Source organism: Galeopterus variegatus, unplaced genomic scaffold (assembly GCF_000696425.1).
Source record: "Galeopterus variegatus unplaced genomic scaffold, G_variegatus-3.0.2 Scaffold1591, whole genome shotgun sequence".
In the NCBI taxonomy this organism is placed as follows: domain Eukaryota; kingdom Metazoa; phylum Chordata; class Mammalia; order Dermoptera; family Cynocephalidae; genus Galeopterus; species Galeopterus variegatus.
In genome coordinates, this window is record NW_007727702.1 from 64,956 (window position 1) to 91,250 (window position 26,295).

The window sequence follows — 26,295 nt, forward strand, 5'->3', positions numbered from 1 at the left end:
AGGTTTATTATCTTTGGGTGGTGTACTTTCTTGATTTTTTGTATTTCTGGTGTCTTTTCTTTGATGTTTTTTCATTGTGGCAGGGGGTTTCACAGTCCACAGGTTTGAAACTATTGCCTGACTAAGATGTGGCTGGGGTTGCCAATTTGGTATGGCTACCTCAGTGACTACTCAGTTGGCCACTAGTGCCTTGCGTATGTGGTTACCTCAGGTCTTGGGCCTCTCCAAGGAGCCAACTCTCTGGTCAGCTTGGACTCTGCCGGGCTGCTGGGTGACGGGGCAGTACCGTAGGCTGTCGCTCCTGCCACTACCAGTTCCCCTGCTGCTGCTGCTGCTGCAGCTGCTCATGCCGCTGCCGCCAGCACCACTGCCCCTGGCACCACTGCTCCCGGCTCCACGGCCGCCGCTTCCCCCGCTACTGCTTCCCCCACTGTTGCCTCTGGCGCCGCTGCCACTGCTGCCGGCTCCCCCGCTGCTGCCACTGCCACTAGTTCCACCACTGCTGCCGCTACCGCCGTTACCACTGGCACCACTTCTGCCACAGCTGCCACTGTCGGGGGCGCCACTGCCGCTGCCGCCGGCTCCTCCACTGCTGCCGCTGCCGCCGGTTCCTCCGCTACTGCCGCTGCTGCCGGCTCCGCTGCCGCCGGTTCCTCCGCTGCTGCCGCTGCCACTTCCACGGGGGCTCCAGCCTTTCTAGGGGCCCACTCTCGGGTTGGGCTGGGGCAATTCGCTACCTTTTCTTCTTTCCAAGTAGGCACTGTGATTTCTTCCAGTCCCTGGGGCTCCCGAGTCTTGAGTTTCCACCGCTGCCGCTACCTTCAGACCGCCATCTTGCCACTGGACTCACGAATGTACATTTAAATTTTGTGTTTCATTGCATGTAAATTTTACCTCGAACTTTGGTTAATGACATGCATGCTGGAGTGTATAGAGGTGAAGTAGGCTGCTGTCTTCAATTTTCTTCGAAATGCACCAAAAAATAAGATGACAGATGGGCATGAAATAGCCATTTTACCAATATTCTTAATCTGTTATTCTCTCTAGGTGTTTTCAAGTTCCTTTTCTCTTCTAGACCTTGTGTGTCTTCCTGGATATATGTCTTGGCCCAAGCCTTAGCTGATTTCTCTAACCTGTAGATCAGCAAACTTTTATCTCCATTCCTGACACAGCTTCTACATTCCCCCAAGAGATACATTCATATATTCTGGAAAAAGCTACAAACTTGGCTCCAGGTCTGGAAAGGAAACCTTAAAAGGAGATCAGAAGCCAAGGTCCTTTGGGGGAGATTTGAGATTAGCCTAAATTGGCGGTTTTATGATCAAATCTAGAGACACCTCATCTGTACATTTACACTAACTCAGGTAGTCTGATACCACAGCTCAGTCTCTAAAACAGTATATACTATACTACTTCCCATTGAGTTCTGACTCAGGCAGAGGACGCTGGGTTGCTTTTCTCTCCAATCAGCTCTATACAGCTCACATAACTAAAAGATCCACAAACAACCATGGCATTTGAGTTAAAAAGAGGAACTAGCTGGTCCTAGGAGGGCATAACTTCTGCCTAACAAAGCAAATAAAACATATATTTCTGCTCTGATTTCTTTTATAGTTTATCTGGGAACAGGTAAATTATAGTTTAAGAGTGATGAGCTAACAAAGACTCCAGACTTACTGGTAAAATAGTTACATATTTGTGTTGAGGAAAAAGAAAAAATAACACATGCACATTCTCTGCTGGAAGTCCCTTTGTTCAGGAATTCTGCTCCTTAGCTATGTCTCTCTTAGGTTATTCAATTTGAACAAGCATATTGCCAATATGGTAAAGATTCATAACCATAAAAAAGAACTTGCTGATTCTGCCAGATGGATACATCTCCAAAGCAGTAAAAGACATTCCATAGAAAAAGAACTAATAGGAAAGTAGCACAGATATATTTAAGAATGATTTCTTATCACTTGTGTGAAATTAAACAATAACTTTTAATGGATAAAATTTTAAACATTTAACAGACACACCTTTACTAGGCCCTTACCTGCCTTTATTTTAGAATTGAATATTAAATTTAAGAGATACAGATATTAAAGAACATAAAAGCATCAAAATAGATTTCCACTAACCAAAAAAGATACTTAGAATCAGTTTATACTAACATACTAGTCTTTTTTCCAGTAGTATCAATTTGCACTGCTAAGCATTACCTGAGTAAATAAGTTCTGTCATGGTATATGAGTTTTAAATTAAGTGAAGATATAGCCCTACAGCAACTTGATTTAAAAATGAAAACTGGGAACCTCTTACCTATACATACACACACACACACACACACACACACACACACACACACACACACAAAGATTTTTCCAGGAATCTTCATGGTGTCCTAAACATATAAAACAAAATGTACTAAAAGCTTTATGTTTTGCATAAGCAAAATGAATTTTTTTTCAATAAACTTTAAATATACAGATAAATTTAACACTACATTTTAAGGAAAACTTTACAAAGTAGGGGATCATCAAATACTAATTTTCCATGTATAAAATAGCTTAAAATGATGAACGTCTGGGATTATTTAACACTAAATTGACTGTTATAATGTCACATGGATCAGCTAAAGAAACTGACAAATCACAATCAAGCTTTTAGTAACTTGTAGAAATCCTATCTAAAGTGAAAGCAACTACTAACTGTTCAGCATAGAATAACTTATTATCCCAAATACTGAACTCACTAGTAGTGCCACACAAAGAAAAATTATCATTTGTAGCTCCAAATGGCATAGAAAAATAAACAAAACAGTTGTGTTAGGTTTGTTAATAATCAATGTATTAGATTTTTTAAATACTTCTATTTTTAACTCAATAATCTTTTCCTCTAAATTAATAGCTGCTCATTTATTAGGAGGCAAATGCACAGCAACCTAGCATTTGGCTGAGATTAGAGTCTAGCACAGTAATAAAATGTACTAATTCTTGACCACAAAACCATTAAAAAATAATATGCTAGTAATTTTGGTATGCTGATGGTCAATAAAGATAGCTAAATAAACCATTAGGCTGGCAGCGTGTTTGTCAGTATAAGCTCTATTTACTAATTCACCAGTTATTAATATAAATCAGATGCAAATTATGCACTTCTAGCTCCAGGAGGACAAGGTCTTACTCATTTCTACCGTGATGCCAATATCTAGCAAAGTGAGTATTTAGCACATAATAGTTGCTTAATAAATATTTGCAGAACAAATTAACCTACATTCCTTATTACATTTTATAAATTTGAAATTTTGGTTATAGAGTCTATTAATACTACTAGTAACAGCTAACATTTATTGACAGCTTACAGTATGCCATTATCTCACTTAAGACTTGAAACAATCTTGTGGTTGTCCTCATTTTATAATAACCTGTGGGTGAGAGAGTCTAAGTAACTTGCCAAAGTTAGGGGCAGAGCCAGAACTCAAACTTTGGTCTCTCTGACTACAAAATCCATCATTTTAACAACAATATCATGTTAGAATATTAACAATTTCTTTTTATTCTGAGAATCCCTACTACCTAAGTCCCTTTCATCCTATAAAAAAGACAAATTTACAAATATATGAAAATAATGCATTTTCAAATGATAAATAATTACAATATATTATTTGTCTTCCTGGCTTCTAGTACTTAGCTTCCTTCTGAAGCTGAGTTCTTAAACATTTAATATCTGCTTCTGTTGGAGAGTAGAACAACTTTATGCAGAAGCAGACTACCAATTTAGAATACCAAGGAAGGACTGAACTACTTTTGTCTCAGATGTTAGTGTAGAAAAGAATGCTGAGGCATTACATAACTTAACTGTACAGATAAAATAAGAATGTACTTACAAAATGTAAAGCACTCCAAAAGTGCTCATAAAATGATATTTTATGTGTTGATATGCTATCATCTAAAAAATATGTTGTCCAGATTACTCACACTTAAAATGTGTTAACATCTGTTGCTATAAAAAATCTTGCTCTCTGCTGGATACTCTACATTTGTCCCTTCAGACCCACTCTCCAAATGGCAGTTTTCCCTAAGAGGCTAAATTTTTTGGACTGCAGCAAAAGGTGACATCTGGCTTTTGGTGAAGTTTGTACTATGGGAGGATCCAGCAGGAGATGAGCGGGCGGGAGGAGAATGAGGCCCAGGTATTTATAGTTGGAAATATCAGCTCCTTTCTTGATGGCACAGATTGACAGTAGTAGGATTCCTTCACTAAAAGTCACAGCTCCTGTTCAGGGTTGTCCTCCAATAGTTCCTATAGTTAACCATGGTCTCTTCAGGCCTTGAGTGGTAATAAAAGCTATTTTCCTTAACCGTCTTCACACTTTCATAAGCAGTCCTTCATTAAATGATCCACCATTACTTCATTCGAGTGCGCCATTTGTTTCTTGAAGGGACATCAACAACACTCCACAACTAGATTATAATGCCCTTGATAAAGATATTGTTTCTCATATTTCTTTTTAATCATTCTTAGCACCCAGCATAAACACTTGCATAAAAATAAAGTGGGAGAGGAGAAGTGCAAGATAGCTAACTAGAGGCACCTAGCTCTCACCTCTGACACAAAGAAAGTCAAAAACAAAAAAAGAGATAATCACACATTGAATAGAGTGCCTAGGAGAAAATACCAGAATTACACAAAATAGTAAAGAAGACCATCTGAGCCTCAGAAACTCAGGATGGCAGTAGAGAAGGATGAGTGAAGTGACAGACCAGGATCAGCTCTGAGCCAGGAGAGACTCCTTACCGTGGGAAGGTAAGCAAAAAACTCACAACAATCTACACTCATACCACAGACAACTGCAATCCTAGCTACAAGAGAGCCACACAGCCCTTGCAGTCATGAGCCTAGAACAGAAAGCTGCTTGAAGCCCACATGAATGCATTATTAAAGAGAGGGAATGAACTCTGAGCCCCTACATCCTCTGGGAGCCAGTCTGCCACAGCATGTAGCTATTTTGGGATTGGAACCAACACCAGAGTACATTCTGCCCTGGGGCCCAATAGCCCCAGCATTTCCATGTCCCTAAAGCCCCCCAACATCCCATCACACTATGACTCTGGCACACCTACCCATGTAGTGTCTTGCACCCCTGGGAACAAGCAGTCCAGCACAGAGGGGCACCAACCCCATGACAAAGAAAGCCAAAGCTCACACTTTTCAGAGCATGAAAGCCAACCAATCAGGCCCGTCTACCACTGCCAGCAGCCCTGCTCTCTTCAGTGGAGCCTGCACACCTCTCCTAGGGGCACACAGTCCCATCCACAGCTCCAGCAAACACACCCATAGCCACCCACCCTAGCTGAGGTGCTAAAAGTGCCTCAGAGTCTCTCTTTGGGGTGCAGGGTCCTGCCTGAGGCCCCAGACACCTTGCCCCCAGTTGCCCACTCCAACTGAGGAGCTACAGAGTTCCCAAACGTCTCCCAAGAGTGACAGTACAAAATCTCAGGCACAATTCCAGCAACACCACCAAGGTCACCAACTCAAGAAGAGGAGCTGCAAAGCACCCCAACATTTCTCCTGAGGGTGCAGGGTTCTGCTTGAGGTCCCAGTAACCCTGCCCAGAAACACCCACTTCATCTAAGGAGCTGCAGAACACCTCAACATCTCTTAGGAGTCTGAGGTCTAGGCTGCGACCCCAGCAATCCTGTCCAGGGTCAGCCACTAAAGCTGGAGAGCTACATCCCAATGCCTCTCCCAGGGACCTGAGATCTCACCCACAATCCCAGCAATCCCACTCAATGTTGCCTACTCCGGCTGACAAATCTCAGAAGGCCTCAGCAGCTTTCCTGGGAGTCCAAGTTCCCAGCCACAGCCCCAGTTAGCACCCCCCAGTGTTGGTCACTCCAACTGAGGAGCTACACAGTGACCCAGAACTTCATCCATGGGTCCACAGTCCCTACCATTTCCCCAGCAATTCCACCCACTTTTAGCAGAGAAATAGTGGATTGCCACAGCACCTCTCCTGGAACTGCAAAGTCCCAACTGTGACCCCAGCAACTCAGTCCAGTATCATGCATGTCAGTTGAGGAGTCACTGATAACATGAGTGCTTTTCCCAGGGGCTCAAGTTCCTGCCTTAAGCCCCAGCAAACCTGCCAAGTATCATTCCAATAAAGAGCTGCCAAGGATCTCAGTGCTTAGGCCATAAAGGCACACACAAACAACTTGACGTTGAATACAGTCTAAAAAATCACACAGAGAATACACTACTGTGCTGACTCAGAACCAAACCTAAAACTGCCTGGACACATACAACCCATCAAGACTGAACCAAGAAGAAATAGAAAACCTGAGTACACCAATAACATGCAACAAGATTGAATCAGTAATCAACGTCTTACAACAACAACAAAAAAGGCCAGGACTAGATGGCTTCACTGCTGAATTCTATCAAATTTTTAAACAATTAATACATTAATTCTAATTAATAGGCAGAGTCTAGTGTAAGGCAGCCACAAGTCAAGGAATGGCGGCAGCCACCATGAGCTAGAAGAGGCAAGGAACAGATTCTCTCCTAGAACCTACTGAGGGAACACAGTACTGCCAACACCTTGATTTTGGCCCAGTTAAACTGATCTTGGATTTCTGGCCTCCAGAACTGTCAGAAAATATATTTATGTTACTTAAGTCACCAAGTTAATGGTACAGCAGCCATAGGAAATGAATAGAGCCATGGTGCCAATCACAGGCAAGGAGCCGTGATCTGTACTGACATTAGATATTCTCAGATGAAGTCAAATTAGCCTTGTCCACAGTTAGCCTTGGTCAGTGAGGTTTCATCATCCACTTCAGGGAAAGAGTATAATGCAGTGGTTAACAATCTGGACCTGGGTTGAACTACCTGGGTTTAAATCCCACCTTTAACATTTACTAGTTAATTACATGACATTGGTCGAGGTGTCTGTTCTATCTGTGATGAAGTTACTTCATCTACAAGGGTACTGTTAAAAGTTCATGGAAAGATTCATATTATCTTTTAATTCTATTTTATATTAGATAGGAGGATATTCATAGAGTTGCTTTGTGGATTCTTCTCAAACTATTATGAATGGATAAAGAAAATGTGTTTTATATAAATATATAAAATGGAATACAACTCATCCATAAAAAAAGTATGAAGTTCTGTCATTCGTGGCATCATAGATTAGCTTGGAAGATATTAAGTAAAATAAGTCAGGCACAGAAAGATAAATACCCCACGTTCTCATTCACAGGTGTAAGCTTAAAAAAAAGTTGTACTTATGGAAGTAGAGAGTGGAATTATGGTTACTAGAGGCTGGGAACGGGAGAGGTTGGTTAATGGATACAAAATTACAACTAGATAAGAAAAATAAGTTCTAGTGGTCTACAGTAGTGCTAGGCATCTATAATTAGCAATAATCTATTGCATGTTCTCAGTTGGCTAGAAGAAAGAAGAGTAAATGCTTTCACCACAAAAAAATGATCAATTTTGCAATAAATAAGTTATTATTAATTATCCTAATTTGATCATCACACATTGTACACATGTACTGAAATATAACTCTACCCCATAAATATTACAAGGTGTCAATTAAAAAATAAGTTCATTTTTTAATTTATATTTTAAATAACACAAGGTCGATAACAAATATGTCCAGCTATAGTGGAACAGTGGTTTCTTCTCATATGTGCTGAAGCAGTAAGAAAGAACAGTAACAGGGTCCCAACTAGGGGGGCCTAGGAGAGCAGACTGTTCTTTGAGCATGGGAACATGATCTTTCTGCAGCCTTAGCAGTACGCTACTTGGGACCAAAAGGAGCCCATGCTTTGAATACAATTTTTGAATCATTCTATTAGTCTTATTTAGTACTGAGAATTTCAGTTTTGGTGACACTGCCAGAACATGTGAATAAAGGACTATAAATTTTTTGTAATTAGTTAATTACATGAGAAAAAACACTGGGACAGAAAATCAGAATGTCTTAATTTTATTTTTACTTCTGCCAGTGACTAGCTTCCATTAAACCTTGATTCTTAATTATAAAATAAGAAACATGGATTAAGTTGGACTAAATCATCTAAAGTCTATTCTGAGAATGATGTAGAATTATTTCTTCTCTTCAAATAGTTGAAACCCTACTAACAGATTTATTTCTTTGTGTTTGATATGCATTCACTCACTTAAAAGCAAATGAATAATTGTTTACCTCGAGGTTGGAAAATTATTTATACAAAGAGTCAGATGGTAAATATTTTAGGGTTTACAGGCCAAGAAGCAAAATCAAGGTTATTACATGGGTACTTATATAACATGGGACAAATATATTTCCATAAACTTTTTATTGACAAAATTCAAAATATAAGTGAGTATAACTTTTTCAAATGCAGGTCTACCAACAAGAAGAATGAAATTATTCTAAGGGGAGAAAATTTCAGTTTAACTGGCACTCAAAGTTGGTGTTACCTATCATCAAAATCTATGTTCTTCTGTGATGTTATCTGAATTGAGATTTTACATATTTTATCCATGAAGACGTCTTTTCATACAGAAAGATACTGCCAAATATTGGTATCAATCGACAAGCATAGGACCTTAATTGGGCATATTCATCACTTGGAAGGTATCCATAAAATTCTACTAGATTCTTCTCCTAACATTTGCCTTTTAGCAAGTCTTTACATTGCAGATAACCCCTTTCGATTGAAGGTTACCTTGAAATTCCTTGATTGCACAGTTAAATGGATTTTAAAATATGGAAAATCCTTAACTTGTGCTGAGGTCTGAAAACCACTACTAAAACTGTAATTTAATCTAAGAAATATGTCTACTGCAAATTTGTATGGGAATGGAGATCTCACTTCTTGTTTTAACTTCTGACAACATGCAAAGTATATAGCAGCTTGACTTTACTTGTGATTCAAGCAATATTCACTGCAATCGAAGTGACTTCAACACTGTTTAAATTTCGCATTTAAGCTGTTATTCCTTGTAATTTCAGATTGACTACATTAAGAAACATTATCAAATCTGCAGCAAAAGTTAATTTCCAAAGTCAGTCAGTGTTCAATAATAGTGGTTGAGTGTGGTTCTTCTCACTCAGAAAAATTTCAGTCTCAGCCTTGAACTCAAAAAATACAATAGATAATGGGAGGAAAATTATAGAGATTGTCTTTCCAAGACTGTACAACTTCTTGGTTGGGAAGGCATAAAACAGATGATTAGTAATGCATAGTCATAGAAGCACCAAGAGTTCAAGCCTGAGCAGACAAAAAAGATAAAGGTGACATTCATAAAAATAATGAATAAAGGATAAAGAGATCTAGAAATAGTAAATATAACAAGAACACTGTCCAGATAGAAAAATCCAGATGTATAAAACAGATAAATTGAGGTGTGGTTGCTCACAATGCAAAATACCATCCATTTTCCCAAAGGATTTACTGCAGTGTTCTTTCAAGTACTGTCATCTACAGAATAGTAATAATAATAATACCTATACTCAGAGTATTGAGAGATCAAAAGGGATAATACAAATGACAGCTTAAATATTACTATAGAGACTGATCTCAGGAAATGTTACCATGATTTATTAGTATTATTGATTTTAATAATAATGAATCTTCTTGATTTAAGTCAAAGAGTCAAGAATCAGTTAAAATAAAAACTAAAATGTTAAAGGCACTGGTTAGTAAAATTAGATTATCATATTAAATGATCAAATTGCCAAGTAAAAAATAAAATTAAATTTCCATATATATCCATGCAACTCAGAAAACAATTAATTCATTAAAAGTTAATTATCTCTCTATGCTATAAAATATTTTTTGAAGTTTTGCCTACGTAACTGGGTCAAGCCCCATGTTATGCCATGTTACTTTGTCTAAAGTATTAATTGTTTATAAAAGCTGTTTTTTTTTAAAATTGTTGTATGTTATTTAACATCCTCTAAACAGGACAGGAAGTTCCTAAAACACAAGCTTCCACATTCATTCTATCTTCTTCAAAAATAACTATTTTTATAACAAATCTTGTTTTTCAACTTCCAAAGCAAAACACAATTTAAATCATCTAACATCAAGGAGAGTTGTAAAAATCTCCAGTGTCTGTCTGAATTTTCCCAGAAATGCAAAGATTTTAAGGTTTTATGCATATTCCACTTACTAAAATATTTCAGTACTTCATTGGATTGATTGAAGATAGCAGAAAATGTTATTCATTATCTTTCTAAAGAAAACAAAAACAATAAATATAAAAACTTTTAAAGGTAATTTTATAACCCATTCCGTATTTTTAACCTTAGTTTTTAATTATGCTAAGAAAAAAATTTTAAAATTAAGCTGGTGGTTATGATCACCTGGGAAGTTTCTGTTCCCCTGTCATCCCCTAAAAAGGATACTTTAAATTTTTCATTCTCTTTTCAATTAAATTACCTTACTTCTATCACTTAAACATAGAGGCATACAAATAAGAATTCTTCTCTCTGGTAGAAAATCCTGAAGATATAGCACAATGCTTAGCTTAACATTTACTTAAGGAAATCAAAACTACTGGATTCTTAGACAGTCATACTTTTCAGCCTAAGGAAATCAGAATTGGCATCTGAGAATGGTACATCAATTTTATACACCCAATGATTCAACTTATGAATCCAAGAATACTACATCCAAATCCATGGATTCTCTGACTTTTATACACAGACTCTACTCCTGGTAGAGACCATCTGCAAAACATACAGAATGACAGAGATGCCTCTGTGACATGTAAAGAATGGCTGAAGGAACTAGAAATGTTTAATCTATGGAAGAAAATTCGAGAACAAAGAGAGATGGAGGAATCATAAAGCTGTATTCAAATATATTATAATTGTCATAAAAAAGAATGTTTATGTTATTCCCTAAGGAAAGTAGGGCCAATGGGATAAAAACGAAAAGAAATAAAGAGGCAGACTTGGCTCCATATAACTATTTGCTTTTGAATAGTCAATGCTATCCAAAGATGGACTGATTTACCTTCCAAAGTACTGAGTTTTCATCACTGGATCAGTATCAGCAAAATCTAGCTTTCTATTTAGTTAATATGTCTAAGAAAACTCAAGCACTAAAAACCAAGAATAGATGATCTTTTATTTCCCCTTCAATCTGAATATTTTATTACTTCTCATTTACATATATACGAGCCTAGGTTGAAAACATTTTTTACATAAAATAGAAAGCTTTTTTCCTCTCCCAAAATGGCTGACTAGAGAGGTCTGGCACTAGTCACCTCCACAAAAAGAAACCAAAACAACAGACAAATATATTTTGACCAGAATGACTGAGGAAATATCCTGTAGAGCACCAAGAGAGTGACAAGATCCTTGTGAAGTGTGGAACATGGGAACAGCACCATAAAGAGCAGAACAAGGCATCTAGCCTCTGCCCCACCACAAGGACCTGCTCAGAATCAGTTGAAGAGAAGGTCTGATAACAGCTCAACTGCTGATCCAGGGGCCCTCTATAGAGCTGCCAGTACCTGTTAGACCAGTGTATACCGGCTCCCAGACTGACAATGGACGAAGCAAGGGCTTAGATGCTCCGTGGAAGGACTCTACAGAGCTGTTGACCTCACTGCACCCTTGCAGGCTTGCACCAGACTCAACAGCTGATCAGACAACCACCTGCAGAGCTTCCAGGCCCTGCAGCATCTGTGTACACCTGCTCCCAGACCAACAACTGATTGGGTAGCAACTTTTCCTCCCCACAGCATGCCTCTGGAGAGCCACTGGGTCCTGCAGCATCCATGCAGGCTTGCTCCAGGATAAACAGCTGATCCATCATCCCCCTACAGAGCTGCCAGTACCTGCTGCACCAGTGTACCTTTGCTTACTGATGAACAGTGGATCACCCAGCCCAACAAAAAACCTACCTCAAGAAGAAACTGTCGAAGGCCCTACCACCTAGGCCACAAAGATACCCACATTCAACTCCAAGTCTGAATGTAGCTGAAGTAGTCACACACAGGCAGCACTACTGCATTCACCCAATCCAAACTTAAAATGCCCAAGTCAACAGTCAATATAGAACATTTCTACAGGAATGTAGAAGGTTAGTAATCTTGACTCTCATTTGATTCTTAGAATAGGGTTTTTAGGTAATGCATGTATGGGGCAAAAGTCCTCAGCCAGAAGGCAAAAGCCCACAGCTAGCTGTGCAATAGCCCATCTAATCAACCCTAATCACTGTTTAGGCATGGGATTGTATATCTTAATGATTTTAGAGCTAACAGGTGGTTGACACACAGATCCTGTTAAGAGATTTTAAAGAACTGCTGTAGGGAAAAATGTGAAAAAAATGTTTGCTAAGGGCAAGCTGTTTGTTGGTGGAAACTTTAGAGACAATTATACTTAGATTTAAATGATGTTACTAGTTTCCATTGCTTAAGCTATACTTAGCCATAGATAACTTTTGTCACATTGTCCATGTCTTTGTGTCCTTTTGAAATGATTGATCAACTGATTTTTCTTGTGAAACTTCATCATCTTTACAATAAAAAACAGAATCTAACTTTGAATTGGGGCTGTACGCAGTTTTCTCCTTCTAACAGAGGAGTTGCTGAGGTGCAGTCCCTTTGGGCTTCTCATTGCATTCATGTTGCTTTGAGTAATCCTTTTTTGTGTCTCCATTACACAGCGAGAAGTGTAACACAGGAAAGAGTCTCTCCCTCTAAAAAACACTTCTAAAATTAAAAGAAATGACTGTACCACCAGATGCCCAGACATCAATGTAGAGATACAAGAAGTATAAAAAAGAACGGAAACATGACTCTCCCAAAAAAAGGATTACAATTCTCCAATACCTGACTCCAAACAACGAAATCATCAAATCTCCTGAAGAGAAATCCCAAACAGCAACACTACACTAAGGAAACTAAACATGATGGACAAAAAAAAAAAAATAGAAATCACAATGAAGTTAAAATTTAAAAAATTCAAGACTTGTATGAGAAATTAAACAAAGAGATAGAAACCATAAAAGAGAACCAAGGAGAAATCCAGGAATTGAAGAATTCATTCAACAAAACAAAAAATACAACCAAGAGCATAAACAGCAGGCTACAACAAATGGAAGAAAGAATCTTAAAACTAGAAAACAGGTTTTTTGAATTAACATAGTTGGACCAAAAGAAAAAGAAAAAAGAATTTTAGAAAATAAAGAAAGCCTAAGAGATCTTTCTGATTACCTTAAGCATACAAACATTCATATTTTGGGTGTACTGGAAGGGGACAAGAAAGGAAAAAGCATTGAAAGCCTATTTAATGAAATAATAGCTGAAAACTTCCTAAGTATTGGGAGAGATGTGGCCTTACAGATCCAGGAAGCTCAAAGATCTCCAAACAGATTCAACCCAAAAATGACCTCCCCAATACACATTATAGGCAAACTGTCAAAACTCAAAGACAAAGAAAGAATTCTAAAAACAGCAGGCAAGAAGGGTCAAGTCACCTATAAGAGAATCCTCATCAGGCTAACAGCAGACTTCTCTATAGAAACTCTACAGGCCAGGAGGGAGTGGGATGACATACTCAAAGTACAAAAAAAACAAACAAACAAACAAAAACTGCCAACCAAGAATATTATATCCAGCAAAGCTTTCCTTCAGAAATGAAGGAGAAATAATATCTTTCCCAGAAAAACAAAAAGAGTGGGAATTTACCACTAAAAAACTGGACCTCCAAAAAATCATTATGGAAGTCCTACATCTGGAATCAAAAGAGCAATATATATCACCATAAATACACGAGGAAAAATGAAAACTGCTAGTACAACTGCTAGTACAAAAAGAAAATGTATCTTATCACTACAAAAAAACACCAAACAGCAAAGATAAACAATAAAAAGGAAAGAAAGGAAGAAAAAAACATAAAACCACACAAAAAATTAATAAAATGGCAGGAATAAGGTAATACCTTTCAATAACAACCCTGAATGTAACTGGATTAAATTCCCCACTTAAAAGATATAGACCAGCTGAATGGATTTCAAAAATTAAACCCAACTATATGCTACTTGCAAGAAACTCACTTCACCAATAAAGAAACACATAGACTAATAGTGAAGTGACGGAAAAAGATCCCACGTAAATGGAAAGAAAAAATGAGCAGGAATTGCCATGCTTAACGTCAAATAAAATAGATGTCAAACCAAGAACCATAAAAAGAGACAAAGAAGGACATTATATAATGATAAAAGGATCAATACAGCAAGAAGAGTTAACAGTCATAAATATACATGCAGCAAACATCAGAACACCCAGATATACAAAACAACTGTTACTGGATCTGACGAGAGAGACAGACCCCCACATAGTAATAGTTGGGGAATTTAACACGCCACTCTCCACATTGGACAGATCATCTAGACAAAGAATTAGCAGAAAAATCCTGGTTTAAAGAGCACTTCAAGTGGACTTCAAAGATATATACAGAACATTTCATCCAACTGCAGAATATACATTCTTCTCATTTCTTCTCAAGTATCATTCTCCAGGATAAACCACATGTTAGGCAACAAATTAAGTCATGACAAATTTAAAAGGATTGAAACCGTATCAAGTATATTTTGAGACAACAGTGGAATAAAATTAAAACTTAACCATACAAATACATGGAAATTAAACAACATCCTCCTGAAAGACCAATGGGTTAAAAAAGATACAAAACGGGAAATCAAAAAATTCCTTGAAACAAATGAAATACAAGCACAACTTACTAAAACGTACAGGACACTTCAAAAGCAGTAGTAAGAGGGACATTTATCCCAAATGCTCATATCAAAAGAATAGAAAGACTACTACTATATAATACTAAAGACTAATGTTACCTCTGAAAGAACTAGAAAGAAAAGAACAACCCAATCCCAAAATGAGTAGATGGAAAGAAATAATTAAGATTAGAACAGAACTAAATGAAATAGAAACCAAAAGAATGATATAAAAGATCAACAAAACAAAAAGTTGGTTTTTTGAGAAGATAAAGTAGATGGTGGAGCTTTTAAGGACAAGGGCATGCATGAGGGCTAGGGTTGGTATCATGTTAAGCTAGAGCCCAGATAGCCAAATTATGAGGGAGCAAAAAATGGTGAAATTTGCAGAGGAAGCAATTTGCAGAGCAACTTAAGGAGTAAAGAGAAACTGAGAGGACAGAGTTTCTGGTTAAGATGGTAGAACAGATGGTCCCCAGCATCACTCTCTCCCACAAATCAACCAATTTACAACTATTAAAAAGCAGCAGCAGCCAAGCTAGGGCTGTTAGAGCTCAGGGGAAGTGTAGGAGAGATCTATGGAGTTCATGAAAGCAGGAGAAGCCATGATGAGAAAAAAAAAGATCACTCCCACCATTTTGAGCCACAGCTGCCTCAAGACTGGAGCTGATAAGCACAAGGAACAAGACCTAGCAAAAGCCACAGCTGTGCCCTTCAGATGAAGATGCTTAGAGGCATCAAGAGAGAAGAGGGCCTTGGTGGCCCTCCAGCCAGCAAGACCAGTAACAGGATTCCCATGGACCCCCACAGGAGCGAGGAGCCACATACAACTGAATAAAAAGGAGCCATTCAGAGGCCAGTGAGTCATCGTAGGTGACTGGCACATAGCCTGTCCCATGGGAACTGTACAGAGTACAGGTGGTGGGGGAGTTGGGCCCACCAGGGGAACACTGGAGAACAGCATAGACAGCTGATCTGCCCTCCAATCAGCGCAGGACCACTCAGTGGAGACTGGTCAGGGATACAGATCTGCAGGGGGTGAAGTACACTGAAAAGCCTCAGGCCCAGACCAGAGTTTCTACACAACCCAGATGTACCAGAACCCACAAGACCCAGAAGTATATATGAGGTCAACAATTAAAATCTGAGCTACACAAAAAGCCTTCCCCGGGGACTTAGCAGGAAAGCAGCAATTTAGCTCAACTACAGGGCTCAAGTGCTGGACCCACAGGAAGTTCTCCTGTTTTAGAAGTAAGCAAAGGACGGGGCCGGCCCGGTGGCGCACTGGATAGTGTGCCACTTGGGAAGCGCAGCGGCGCTCCCGCCCGAGGGTTCGGATCCCACATACAGACCGGTTCCCGCTCACTGGCTGAGCGAGGCGCGGGAGCAACACCGAGGCTTGCAATCCCGTTGCCGGTCCCCGGTCCGGTACGGGGGCAACACTGAGGGTTGCGATCCGTTGCCGGACACGGAAAAAAGACAAAAGAAAAAAAAAAAAAACAAGAAGTAAGCAAAGGACGGGGCCGTCCCGGAGGGGCACTGGATAGTGTGCCACTTGGGAAGCGCAGCGGCGCTCCCGCCCGAGGGTTCGGATCCCACATACAGACCGGTTCCCGCTCACTGGCTGAGCGAGGCGCGGGAGCAACACCGAGGCTTGCAATCCCGTTGCCGGTCCCCGGTCCGGTACGGGGGCAACACTGAGGGTTGGGATCCGTTGCCGGACACGGGAAAAAAAAAAAAAAAAAGAAGTAAGCAAAGGACAACAAATCAGTTCCAGTGCAAAGTTTGAGCAGTGAGAACAACAAATAATCCAACACAAAACTGAAAGAAAAAATATAATACCCACAGATCAGAGACAAAGTTTGATATTAACTAGTAAAGGTCTCATCACCAAAGAACACCTGTAAAACCTAGTAGGACCAGAAGCCTTCTGGGCACCTAAGCTAGGGAGTGGGGTGGGCCAGGGGCCTCAGCCACTCCCCCTGACACAGGCAACCAGCACAGCAACAATCACTGAGCCACTGCCAGTAGCAACCCAGGCTTCTGAGCCAGAGCACTGGGGGACTAAGAGCCTTGGCCACACCCCCCTGACATCTGCATCCAGCCCAGCAACAACCAAGCCACTGTTGGAAGCACCCTGGTCTCCCGAAGGAATGAGGGGGGTAACATGGGCCTCAGCCACTTCCCCCTCCTTCTCCCATCCTATTTCCTTCCCCATTCCCATCTCTGCTCCCCCACAACTACTCTGCGACAACATCTTAGAATGCAAAAAAATAATAATATTAATAAATAAATAAATAAAGTAGCCAAGCTAATCACCAGACTAACTAAAAAAAGAAGAGAGAAGACCCAAATAACAAAAGCCAAAAACAAAAGAAATTGAAAAGACATTATAACTGGTACCACAGAAATACAAGGAATCATTAGAGAATGTTATGAACAAATATAAGCCAAGAAATTTGAAAATCTGGAAGAAATAGATAAATTTCTGGAAACACACAAACTACCAAGACTGAACAAGAAGAAATACAAAACCAGGACAGACCAATAATGAGCAACAATACTTAAGCAGTAATCAACAGCTTCCCAACAAAGAAAAGCCCAGGACCAGATGGCTTCACTGCTGAATTCTGCCAAACCTTTAAAGAATTAATACCAATCCTTTTCAAAATATCCCCCAAAATTGAAACAGAGGCCATCCTTCCAAACTTATTCTATAAGGCCAGCACCACCTTGATGAACACAGATGCAAAAATTCTCAACAAAATATTAGCAAACAGAATACAACAGCACATCAAAAAGATTATACTTAATGATCAAGTGGGATTCATCCCAGGGATGCAAAGATGATTCAACATACACAAATCAATAAATGTGATATGCCACATCAACAAAATCAAGGAAAAAAACCATATGATTATCTCAATAGATGCAGAAAAAACATTTGACAAATAAAACATCCCTTCCTGATAAAGACTCTCAGCAAATTAGGTATAGAAGGAAAGTATCTCAACACAATAAAAGCCATATATGACAAGTCTATTGCCAAACTCATCCTGAATTGGGAAAAGCTGAAAGCTTTTCCATTAAGAACAATAACAACACAAGGATGCCCACTCTCACCACTCCTATTCAATGCAGTATTGGAAGCATTCACTAGAGCAATCAGGCAAGAAAAGAAATAAAGGGCATCCAAACTGGAAATGACGAAGTAAAACTTTCCCTTCTGCAGATGACATGATCCTATAGAGAGAGAGAAAAGCCTAAAAACTCTACCAGAAATCTCCTAGAGCTGATAAAGGATTTCAGAAAAGTTGCAGGATACAAAATCAATTTATAAAAATCAGCAGCATTTTCTACACTAACAATGAAAAAGTAGAAAAAGAGATCAAGAAAGCAGGCCAATTTACAATAGCTACCAAAAAATAAAATACCTAGGAATAAATTTAATCAAGGAGATGAAAGATCTCTATCATGAGAACTATAAAAACTGATGAAAAAAAATTAAAGAGAACACAAAAAGATGGAAAGATATTCCATGTTAATGGATTGGAAGAATTAACGTTGTGAAAATATCCATACTACCCAAAGTGATCTACAGATTCAACTCAGTCCCCTTCAAAATACCAGTAACATTCTTCACAGAAACAGAAAAACAATCCAAAAATACATATGCAAGTACAAAAGACCCCAAATAGCCAAAGCAATCCTGAGCAAATAAAACTGAAGGCATTACACTACCTGACTTCAAACTATACTACAAAGCTACAGTAACCAAAACAGCATGGTATTGGCAAGAAAAAAGAGACGTGGACCAATGGAACAAAATAGAGAACACAGAAACCAACCCATGTACTTACAGCCAACTGATCTTCAACAAAGGCACCAAGGATATACATTAGGAAAAGGACAGCCTCCTCAGCAAATGGTGCTGGGAAAACTGGATATCCATGTGTAGAAGAATGAAACTAAACTATACATCTTGCCATATACCAAAATCAACTGAAAATGGATTAAAGACTTAAATATAAGACCTGAAACTATAAAACTCCAAGAAGAAAACAGGGTGAACATTTTAGGATGTAGGACTGGGCAAACACTTTATGAATAAGACCTCAAAATCACAGGCAAGAATTGAAAAAATAAATAAATGGGATTATATCAAACTAAGAACCTTCTGCACAGAAAAGAAAGTGATCAAGAGAGTGAAAAGGCAACCTGCAGAATGGAAGAAAATATTTGCCAACTATACATCTGACAAGGGATTAATATCCAGAATATACAAGGAACTGAAAAACAACAGGAAAATAAATCAGATTTAAAAATGGGCAAGGGAGCTGAATAGACATTTCTCAAAATAAAACATACTAATGGCCAAAAAGTATATGAAAAAATGCTAACGCCATTACTCATCAGGGAAATGCAAATCAAAACCACACTGAGATATCACCTCACCCCAGTTAGACTGGCCTTTATCAAAAAGGTGAGAAGAATAAGTGCTAGCAAGGATGAAGACAGAACTAGGATACAATACAGCAATCCTACTACTGGGTATATACCCAAAGGAATGGAAATCATCATGCTGAAGGGATACCTGCATTCCCACGTTCACTACAGCTTTATTTACAATAGCCAAGTTATGGAACCAACCTAAGTGTTCATAAATGGATGACTGGATAAAGAAATTTTGATACATATACACAGAATACTACTCAGACATAAAAAAGAATAAAATTCTGCCATTCACAACATTAGTGAGATTGGAGAAGATTATGTTAAGTGAAACAAGCCAAGCACAGAAAGAGAAATACCATGGGTCCTCACTCAAGTGCGAGTGAAAGAAAAGAAAAGAAATAAATAATCACAATAATGCACTGGATTTTCAGAAGCAGAGAACAGAACTGTCATTATTACAGGTGTGAAAAAGGGAGGGGAAAGGGGATTCGAGAGAAATTGGTTAATAGACACAAGGAATGATTATGTTTTGTAATGATGAACATGCTAATTATCCTGCTTTGATCATCACACAATGTATGCAGGTATCAATATTCAACTCTGTACCCCACAAATATGTTTAATCAATTATTGTTGAGTTAAAAATCTTTTTTTTTTTTTTTTTTTTCTTTTGTCTTTTTTCCGTGTCCGGCAACGGATTGCAACCCTCAGTGTTGCCCCCGTACCGGACCGGGGACCGGCAACGGGATCGCAAGCCTCGGTGTTGCTCCCGTGCCTCGCTCAGCCAGTGAGCGGGAGCCGGTCCGTATGTGGGATCCGAACCCTTGGACGGGAGCGCCGCCGCGCTTCCCAAGCGGCGCACTATCCAGTGCGCCACCGGGCCGGCCCGAGTTAAAAATCTTTTAAAAAATAAAAATAGAAAGCCCCTAAGGCCATAGGTAACTCATTAAACTTAAAGTTAGCCTGTTTTGAGTACTATCATTTTAGCATGGATATTTTGAACAATGAAGAGATGGATCATTTTCCTTTTACCTTAACTAAAATGTAGTTAATAAATGTAGTTGTCTTGGATATTATCCCAAACCACAATGAATGATAAATCTTTTAAAAAACTAAAAAAGTTAGATGATAAGAATTTCATTGGAAATAATTTTTCCCAGTTTGAAATAAGTGAAGGATGAATGTATAACCCCTTCTTCTATTTAGGTTAGAAGTTAAATAATTATTTTATAAGAAACTTAATGTAAACAACATAATTAAGATCTTTTTAGCTCATTTCTTTTTATTTTATTTTATTTTATTTATTGAATCAAAATCGATTATACATGTTTTGGGGGTTCGACAATGATCAAATCAATATTACTAGCATATATATTGTTACAAATCGTAATTATTCTTTATGCCCCTTGTCCAGTTTTTCCCTATCCCCCTCTCCCTCTCCCCTCCCCTCTCTACTTACCCTAGATTTCTTCTCTTCTTCTGAAAGACTAAAGGTTACTCTGCTGATTTGTTGCCTAGATGATCTGTCCAATGCTGAGAGGTGTGATCAGGTCCCCCAACACTATCATAGAGGAAATGTTGCTTCTGTCACTCTGAAATGGGCTTTTTGGACAGAGACATCCTCTTCTTTTCTTTATCTCTGCTGGTAACTCTCCTTGTGTCAATGCACTCCAGTGGTTGGTAGACCATCTGTGTGGTGGTTGTGGCGTCTAGGCACTTTCACAGCAGCCGTGGTTATTGTGGTGGCTGCAGTGGGCCACCCACATGGAGGTGATTTTTTGGCATGCTCCGTGGCACTGGCAGTGTGCCTGGTTGTGGAAAGGGGGTCTGGTCCCCTACTCCATGCCTCAGATCACTGGGTGGGCCCCAAAGTGCTGGCACGGTGTACCTGGTTGTGGGAGGGGATTCTGGTCCCCTTCTCCATGCCTTGGTTCCCCAGGTGGGCCCCAAGGCACTGGCATGGTGTGCCTGGTTGTGGGAGGGGCTTCCAGTCCCCTTCTCCATACACTGGTCCCCTGGGTGGGTCCTGAGGTGCTGGTGGTTTGCTTAAATGTGGGAGTGAGGTCCGGTCATCTTCTCAATGCCTCGGGTCTCTGGGCGGGCCCTGAGGTACTGGCACAGTGTGCCTGGTTGTGGGAAGGGGGTCTGGTCCCCAGCTCTACACCTCAGCTCATAGGGCGGGCCCCGAGGTGCTGGCATGACATGCCTGGTTGTGGGAAGGGGGTTCCAAACCCCTTCTCCATGCCTCATGTCCCCGGGTGAACCCTGAGGAGCTGGTGTGGTGCCCCTGGTTGTGGGAGGGGGGGTCCGAACCCCTTCTCCATGCCTCCGGTCCCCAGCCAGGACCTAAGGCACTGGTGGTGTGCCTGGGCCGGAACTAATTTTTAGTCCTTTGCTTACTTCTAAAATGGGGGAACTTCCTCTGTTAACCAGTACTTGAGCTGTGTGGTTGAGCTAAGTTGCTGCTTTGCTGCTGTCTCCCTAGGGAAGGCTTTTTGTTCAGCTCAGGGTTTAATGGTTGACCTTATCAGTACTTCTGGCTCTCTAGAGACCAGATGGATCTGGGTTGTGTAGAAACTCTGTTTTGGTCCTGAGTTTTTTCATCAAACTGCACCCCATGCAATTCTGCATTCCCAACTAGTCTCCTCTGAGTGGTCCTGCGTTGATTGGGGGGCAGGTTGGCTGTCCTTGCTGTGTCCCAGTGTTCTCCTGGTGGACCCGTCTCCCCCACTGCCCGTGCTACAATCACTTCCCATGGGACAGGCCCTGCGCTAGTCCCTTGCAATGACTCACCAGCCTCTGAATGGCTCCCTTTTTTCAGTTGTTCTGGCTCCTCGCTCCTGTCCTGGGGGCTGCCAAGGCCCTCTTCTCCCCTGCCACCTCCAAATAACTCCATCTGAAGGGCACAGCTACAGCTTCTGCCAGCCCCTGCTCCATGTGCTCTACAGTTCCAGCATTAAAGTGGTCCTAGCCCGAAATGCTCAGAACAGTTTTTTCTTTCTCTCATCGTGGTTTCTCCCACCTTCATGAACTCTGTAGGTCTCTCCTCTTTTTCCCCTGAGCTCCAGCAGCCCCAGCTTAGCTGATGTTACATTTTTATAGTTGTAAACTGATTGATTTGTGGGAGAGAGTGACGCTGGGAACCATCTATTCTGCCATCTTGACTCTCTTTTTAGCTCATTTCTATGTTAAAATAAATTAGCAGTTATTTATTTCACACAACTAAAAAGAATATTGTTATACATAAATGAGGTTAATATATATTGATTATGTGAAAATTCAGAGAATATTATTGAGATAGGAGGTGTTCAGTCCTCCTGGATCAGGTTATCAGGCTACTTCCCTGGGTCTCAATCCACTCCTCTAGGATTCAGATTCCACCTCTGAGTTCTAAGCTACAGTGGTCTGCAGCACCTATTTTTGGCACCAGCACGTGGAGATTGAGACCACAGGAGGCAGACTAGTGTAATCTCAGTTACCAAGAATGCTCAGGAAAAAGGATTTTATAGCTTGAATGACCTCCCATTGGAGGTGCTAAAAAGCTCCTAGAATATTTTAAGCATATTATGTGTATTTGGTGGAATTTGACCAATAAGCATCCTCTAAAAGAGACCAACTGAGTATGTGCAAGACTAGGTTACATAACTGGGAGCCATCCCCTTAGCTGAATATTCAGTAGATAGCATGAATATGTATAGATAGCCAAACTATAAAAGTTGAATCCAAGAAGAAGGCGAGGTTATTGTTTACTCTCTCTGGAGCCAGCCCACACTTCACCTATGAGGTGTGCATATTTTACTTTTTGTGTTAAACTTGCCTTTAGAAGATTGCTATTATCTCTGGGACCAGTCTGCTTTTTGTCTGTAAAGCGTGTACTTCTTACTTTTGTTTTAAACTTGCTGCGGCTGCCACTCAGTCTATGGAGCTAGTCCACACTTTCCCTGTGAAGTCTGTATTTCTTATTCTTTACATGAAACCTGTTTTCATTGTCTACTGTGACTTTGCTCTTGAATTCTTTCCTGTGGCAGAGGCAAGAACCTGGCAGAGAATGGGGTGGGTGGAAGCTGGCTATCAGACCTCCCAGACCCGCTCCTCCAGTATCATTATGTCTTTGAAATTGCCTCTGTACTGAAAAGCCTCCCGTTTTTTGAAAAAGATTTAAAAATACACAGAAAAAGTCTTAGTGTTTTAATTTATGGATGCTGCTTCTTTCAAGCCACCTGCCTCAAATCAAAACAGCTGCCAATGATACACTGGGGACTGTGGCAAATGTGAAACATAAACAGCTACATATCCAGGAGAACAATTAATAAGTCAAAAAACAGTTACCCATTATGCAACTGATTTTGAAGTTTGAGGTTCCAACGGGAAATTACAATAACATGGTCTGAATGTAATTTTGAACTGTATGATGCATTCTTATTAATATTACAAAAGAATTTAGGTTATATAATGTGCTTATAGTACTTATTTACAATGTAATAATGCTAAAGGAAATATTATACTGTATGTGGTAAATTACTGCATGAAAAATTTAATCACCGACAAAAACTTATACTTTTAACTTATTGTCATTCCACGTACAGTGAACCCAGAGGGTAAGCCCTTTAAAAAAAATAATATAGGGGCCAGCCCGGTGGCGCACTGCTACAGTGCGCCGCTTGGGAGCGCGGCAGTGCTCCCACCGAGGGTTCGGATCCCACATACAGACCGGCCGCTCACTGGCTGAGCGAGGTGTGGGCGCAACACCGAGGGTTGCGATCCCGTTGCCAGTCCCGGTCCGGTACGGGCGCGACACTGAGGGTTGCGATCTGTTGCCGGTCACGAAAAAAAACAAAAAGGAAAAAAAAATAATAATAATATAGCATCCACGATAGGCAGTTATTCTATATCCACATTTTCTATCTAATTCAGATTCAGGTCCCTAATGCCACAAAATTCAAAGAGAATCCAGCCAATACATGTTCATTATTTTTCTTTTCTGTCAAACAGGTTAAGCAATCCTCATATAGCACAGTCAGGAAAGAAAAAAATGGTAAAGAGAAAAAGAATAGAAAAGAAGAGAGGAGAAATAAAAGAGAAGTTTAAATAATAAAAAATATTACACATAATAAAGATTTCTACCCACCTCTGATTTCATGACACTGAATTCCTGCTAACTAGTAGCTGTCTACCATTACAGTTCAGAAAGGAGGGTGACTAGAAATCAATGCTCCCAAAAGTGCATGTTGATATATTTCTATATAGCTAAATACAAGGAAATACTGGTTGCTCCATGCCAGGAACAGGTTTAAAAATGTCAAATTAGATGTGGAATGGTGTGTGTGTGTGTGTGTGTGTGTGTGTGTGTGTGTTTGTACTAATGTGACCACTACAGTTAGATCACAATAAAGACTAAACCAAAATCAAAACCTGCAAAATAAATTACCTAGATACACTACTCTTTCTCTGATCAAAAAATAGTGTTTTGAAATTTCAAAGTCAGTTTATAAACTTCATACATATTTAAGTACAAATATCAGAAAGAAATTATTGTTATAAACAACTTGTGAAGCACTTGCTCTAGGAGATATGAAAAGAACTAAAACATAGTCTCCCTCCCCAGAATAAAAAAAATAATATCTACCTTCACGGAGCTAATAAATTAATGAAAAGGAAAATATTTAAACAATTACAATGTGTGATTAAGCTGAACTATAAACTTATCCACTGTCGATAGTAAAGATATTTGTTTCCTATAAAATGCTATTGAAATAATCCTTAAAGTTATTTAATGTCCCTACTGCAAGAGTCCCCATGATAATTTTCTCTAACAGTTTAGTTCCAGAAAAAAGTTGTTCTCTTTTATCACAAACATACATATACTGACCCTCCTCCCTCACCCCAATTTTTTTCCTTCCTTGCCAGCCTTCAAGGAAGTTCAGAACTAAACATACTGCTCAATTCATATTTGTTTTGTTCTCTGTAAGTATACATTAGGAGCTTAGAAGGAAGATCTGGAATGGAGATAAAGATTTGAAGGTTACTGGCACAAGGCTGGCAAAAGATGAGATAACTGAGGAAATAAGAAGAGGCCAAGAACAAAACCCCAAGGCACATAACATCTTCAGTGTTGTATCTTAATTCTGCATCTCAAAATAGTCACACCTCTTCCTAGGTAATATCATCCTCAAATCTGATAAGCAAGTCTTATATAGCTTTGTCTAAATCATAAACAAAACATTAAAAATGACAAGGCTAAAGACAGAGATGTATCATGGCATTAGAAATATTTTTTTTGTTTAAAGACCTACTAAGCTGACATCACCAAAAAGAGGAGTCTCTCCACAAAAAAACAATTAATGAGCTAGCAAAAGCCATCAAAATAAACTCTTTCTGAACTCTGAAATCTAGTTAAAATCTCACAACAACCAGAGGAAAACTTCCTAAAGAAAGAAGCAGCTGCTTTGTGGAAAAGAGAGCTCTGGCATTTTTAATACCCTGCCTATGATCCCCCACACCCCAGACTGCAACTCCTAGTCTCCTCGTGCAAGTTGTAAGGTCTAGAAGGAGCAATCAGACCTCATTTTAAAAGAATCATGGTTGAGGGTTTTCACCTGTCCAACAGCTCTCTAAAGAACAGGCTCAAGAGCTTCCCTTTGTTTCATTTGACTCAGAACAGTCCCACAGGTGAGGCAGCTTCCTCAATAGGCTTTGTCAAAACCATTTATAAGCACAATACTACATGCAGCAGCCTGGGGCAATGGACAACAGTCAGAATGAGCAACAGATAGACAGAAAAGCCTGAGAAAGAAGAGGCTGGAAAAGGATATACATAGGTAAATAAGGGCTTTTAAAAGATCCTATTTCTGGGCCGGCCCGGTGGCGCACTGGATAGTGCGCCGCTTGGGAAGCGCAGCGGCGCTCCCGTCCGAGGGTTCGGATCCCACATACAGACCGGCTCCCGCTCACTGGCTGAGCGAGGCGCGGGAGCAACACCGAGGCTTGCGATCCCGTTGCCGGTCCCCGGTCCGGTACGGGGGCAACACTGAGGGTTGCAATCCGTTGCCGGACACGGAAAAAAAAAAAAAAAAAAAAAAAAAAAAAAAAAAAAAAAAAAAAA

General features: G+C 39.8%; 1 protein-coding gene across 1 annotated transcript in view; it reads right to left on the bottom strand.

Annotated features, from left to right (window-relative positions):
• Positions 1–207: 207 nt before the first annotated feature.
• The window catches only part of PDE3B (phosphodiesterase 3B, cGMP-inhibited), a 124,175-nt gene continuing 98,087 nt past the window's right edge, over positions 208–26,295 (bottom strand). The window contains exon 3 of the mRNA XM_008577861.1: positions 208–696. Coding sequence (XP_008576083.1) covers positions 208–696 — 489 coding nt within the window. The remainder of the gene's footprint in view (positions 697–26,295) is intronic.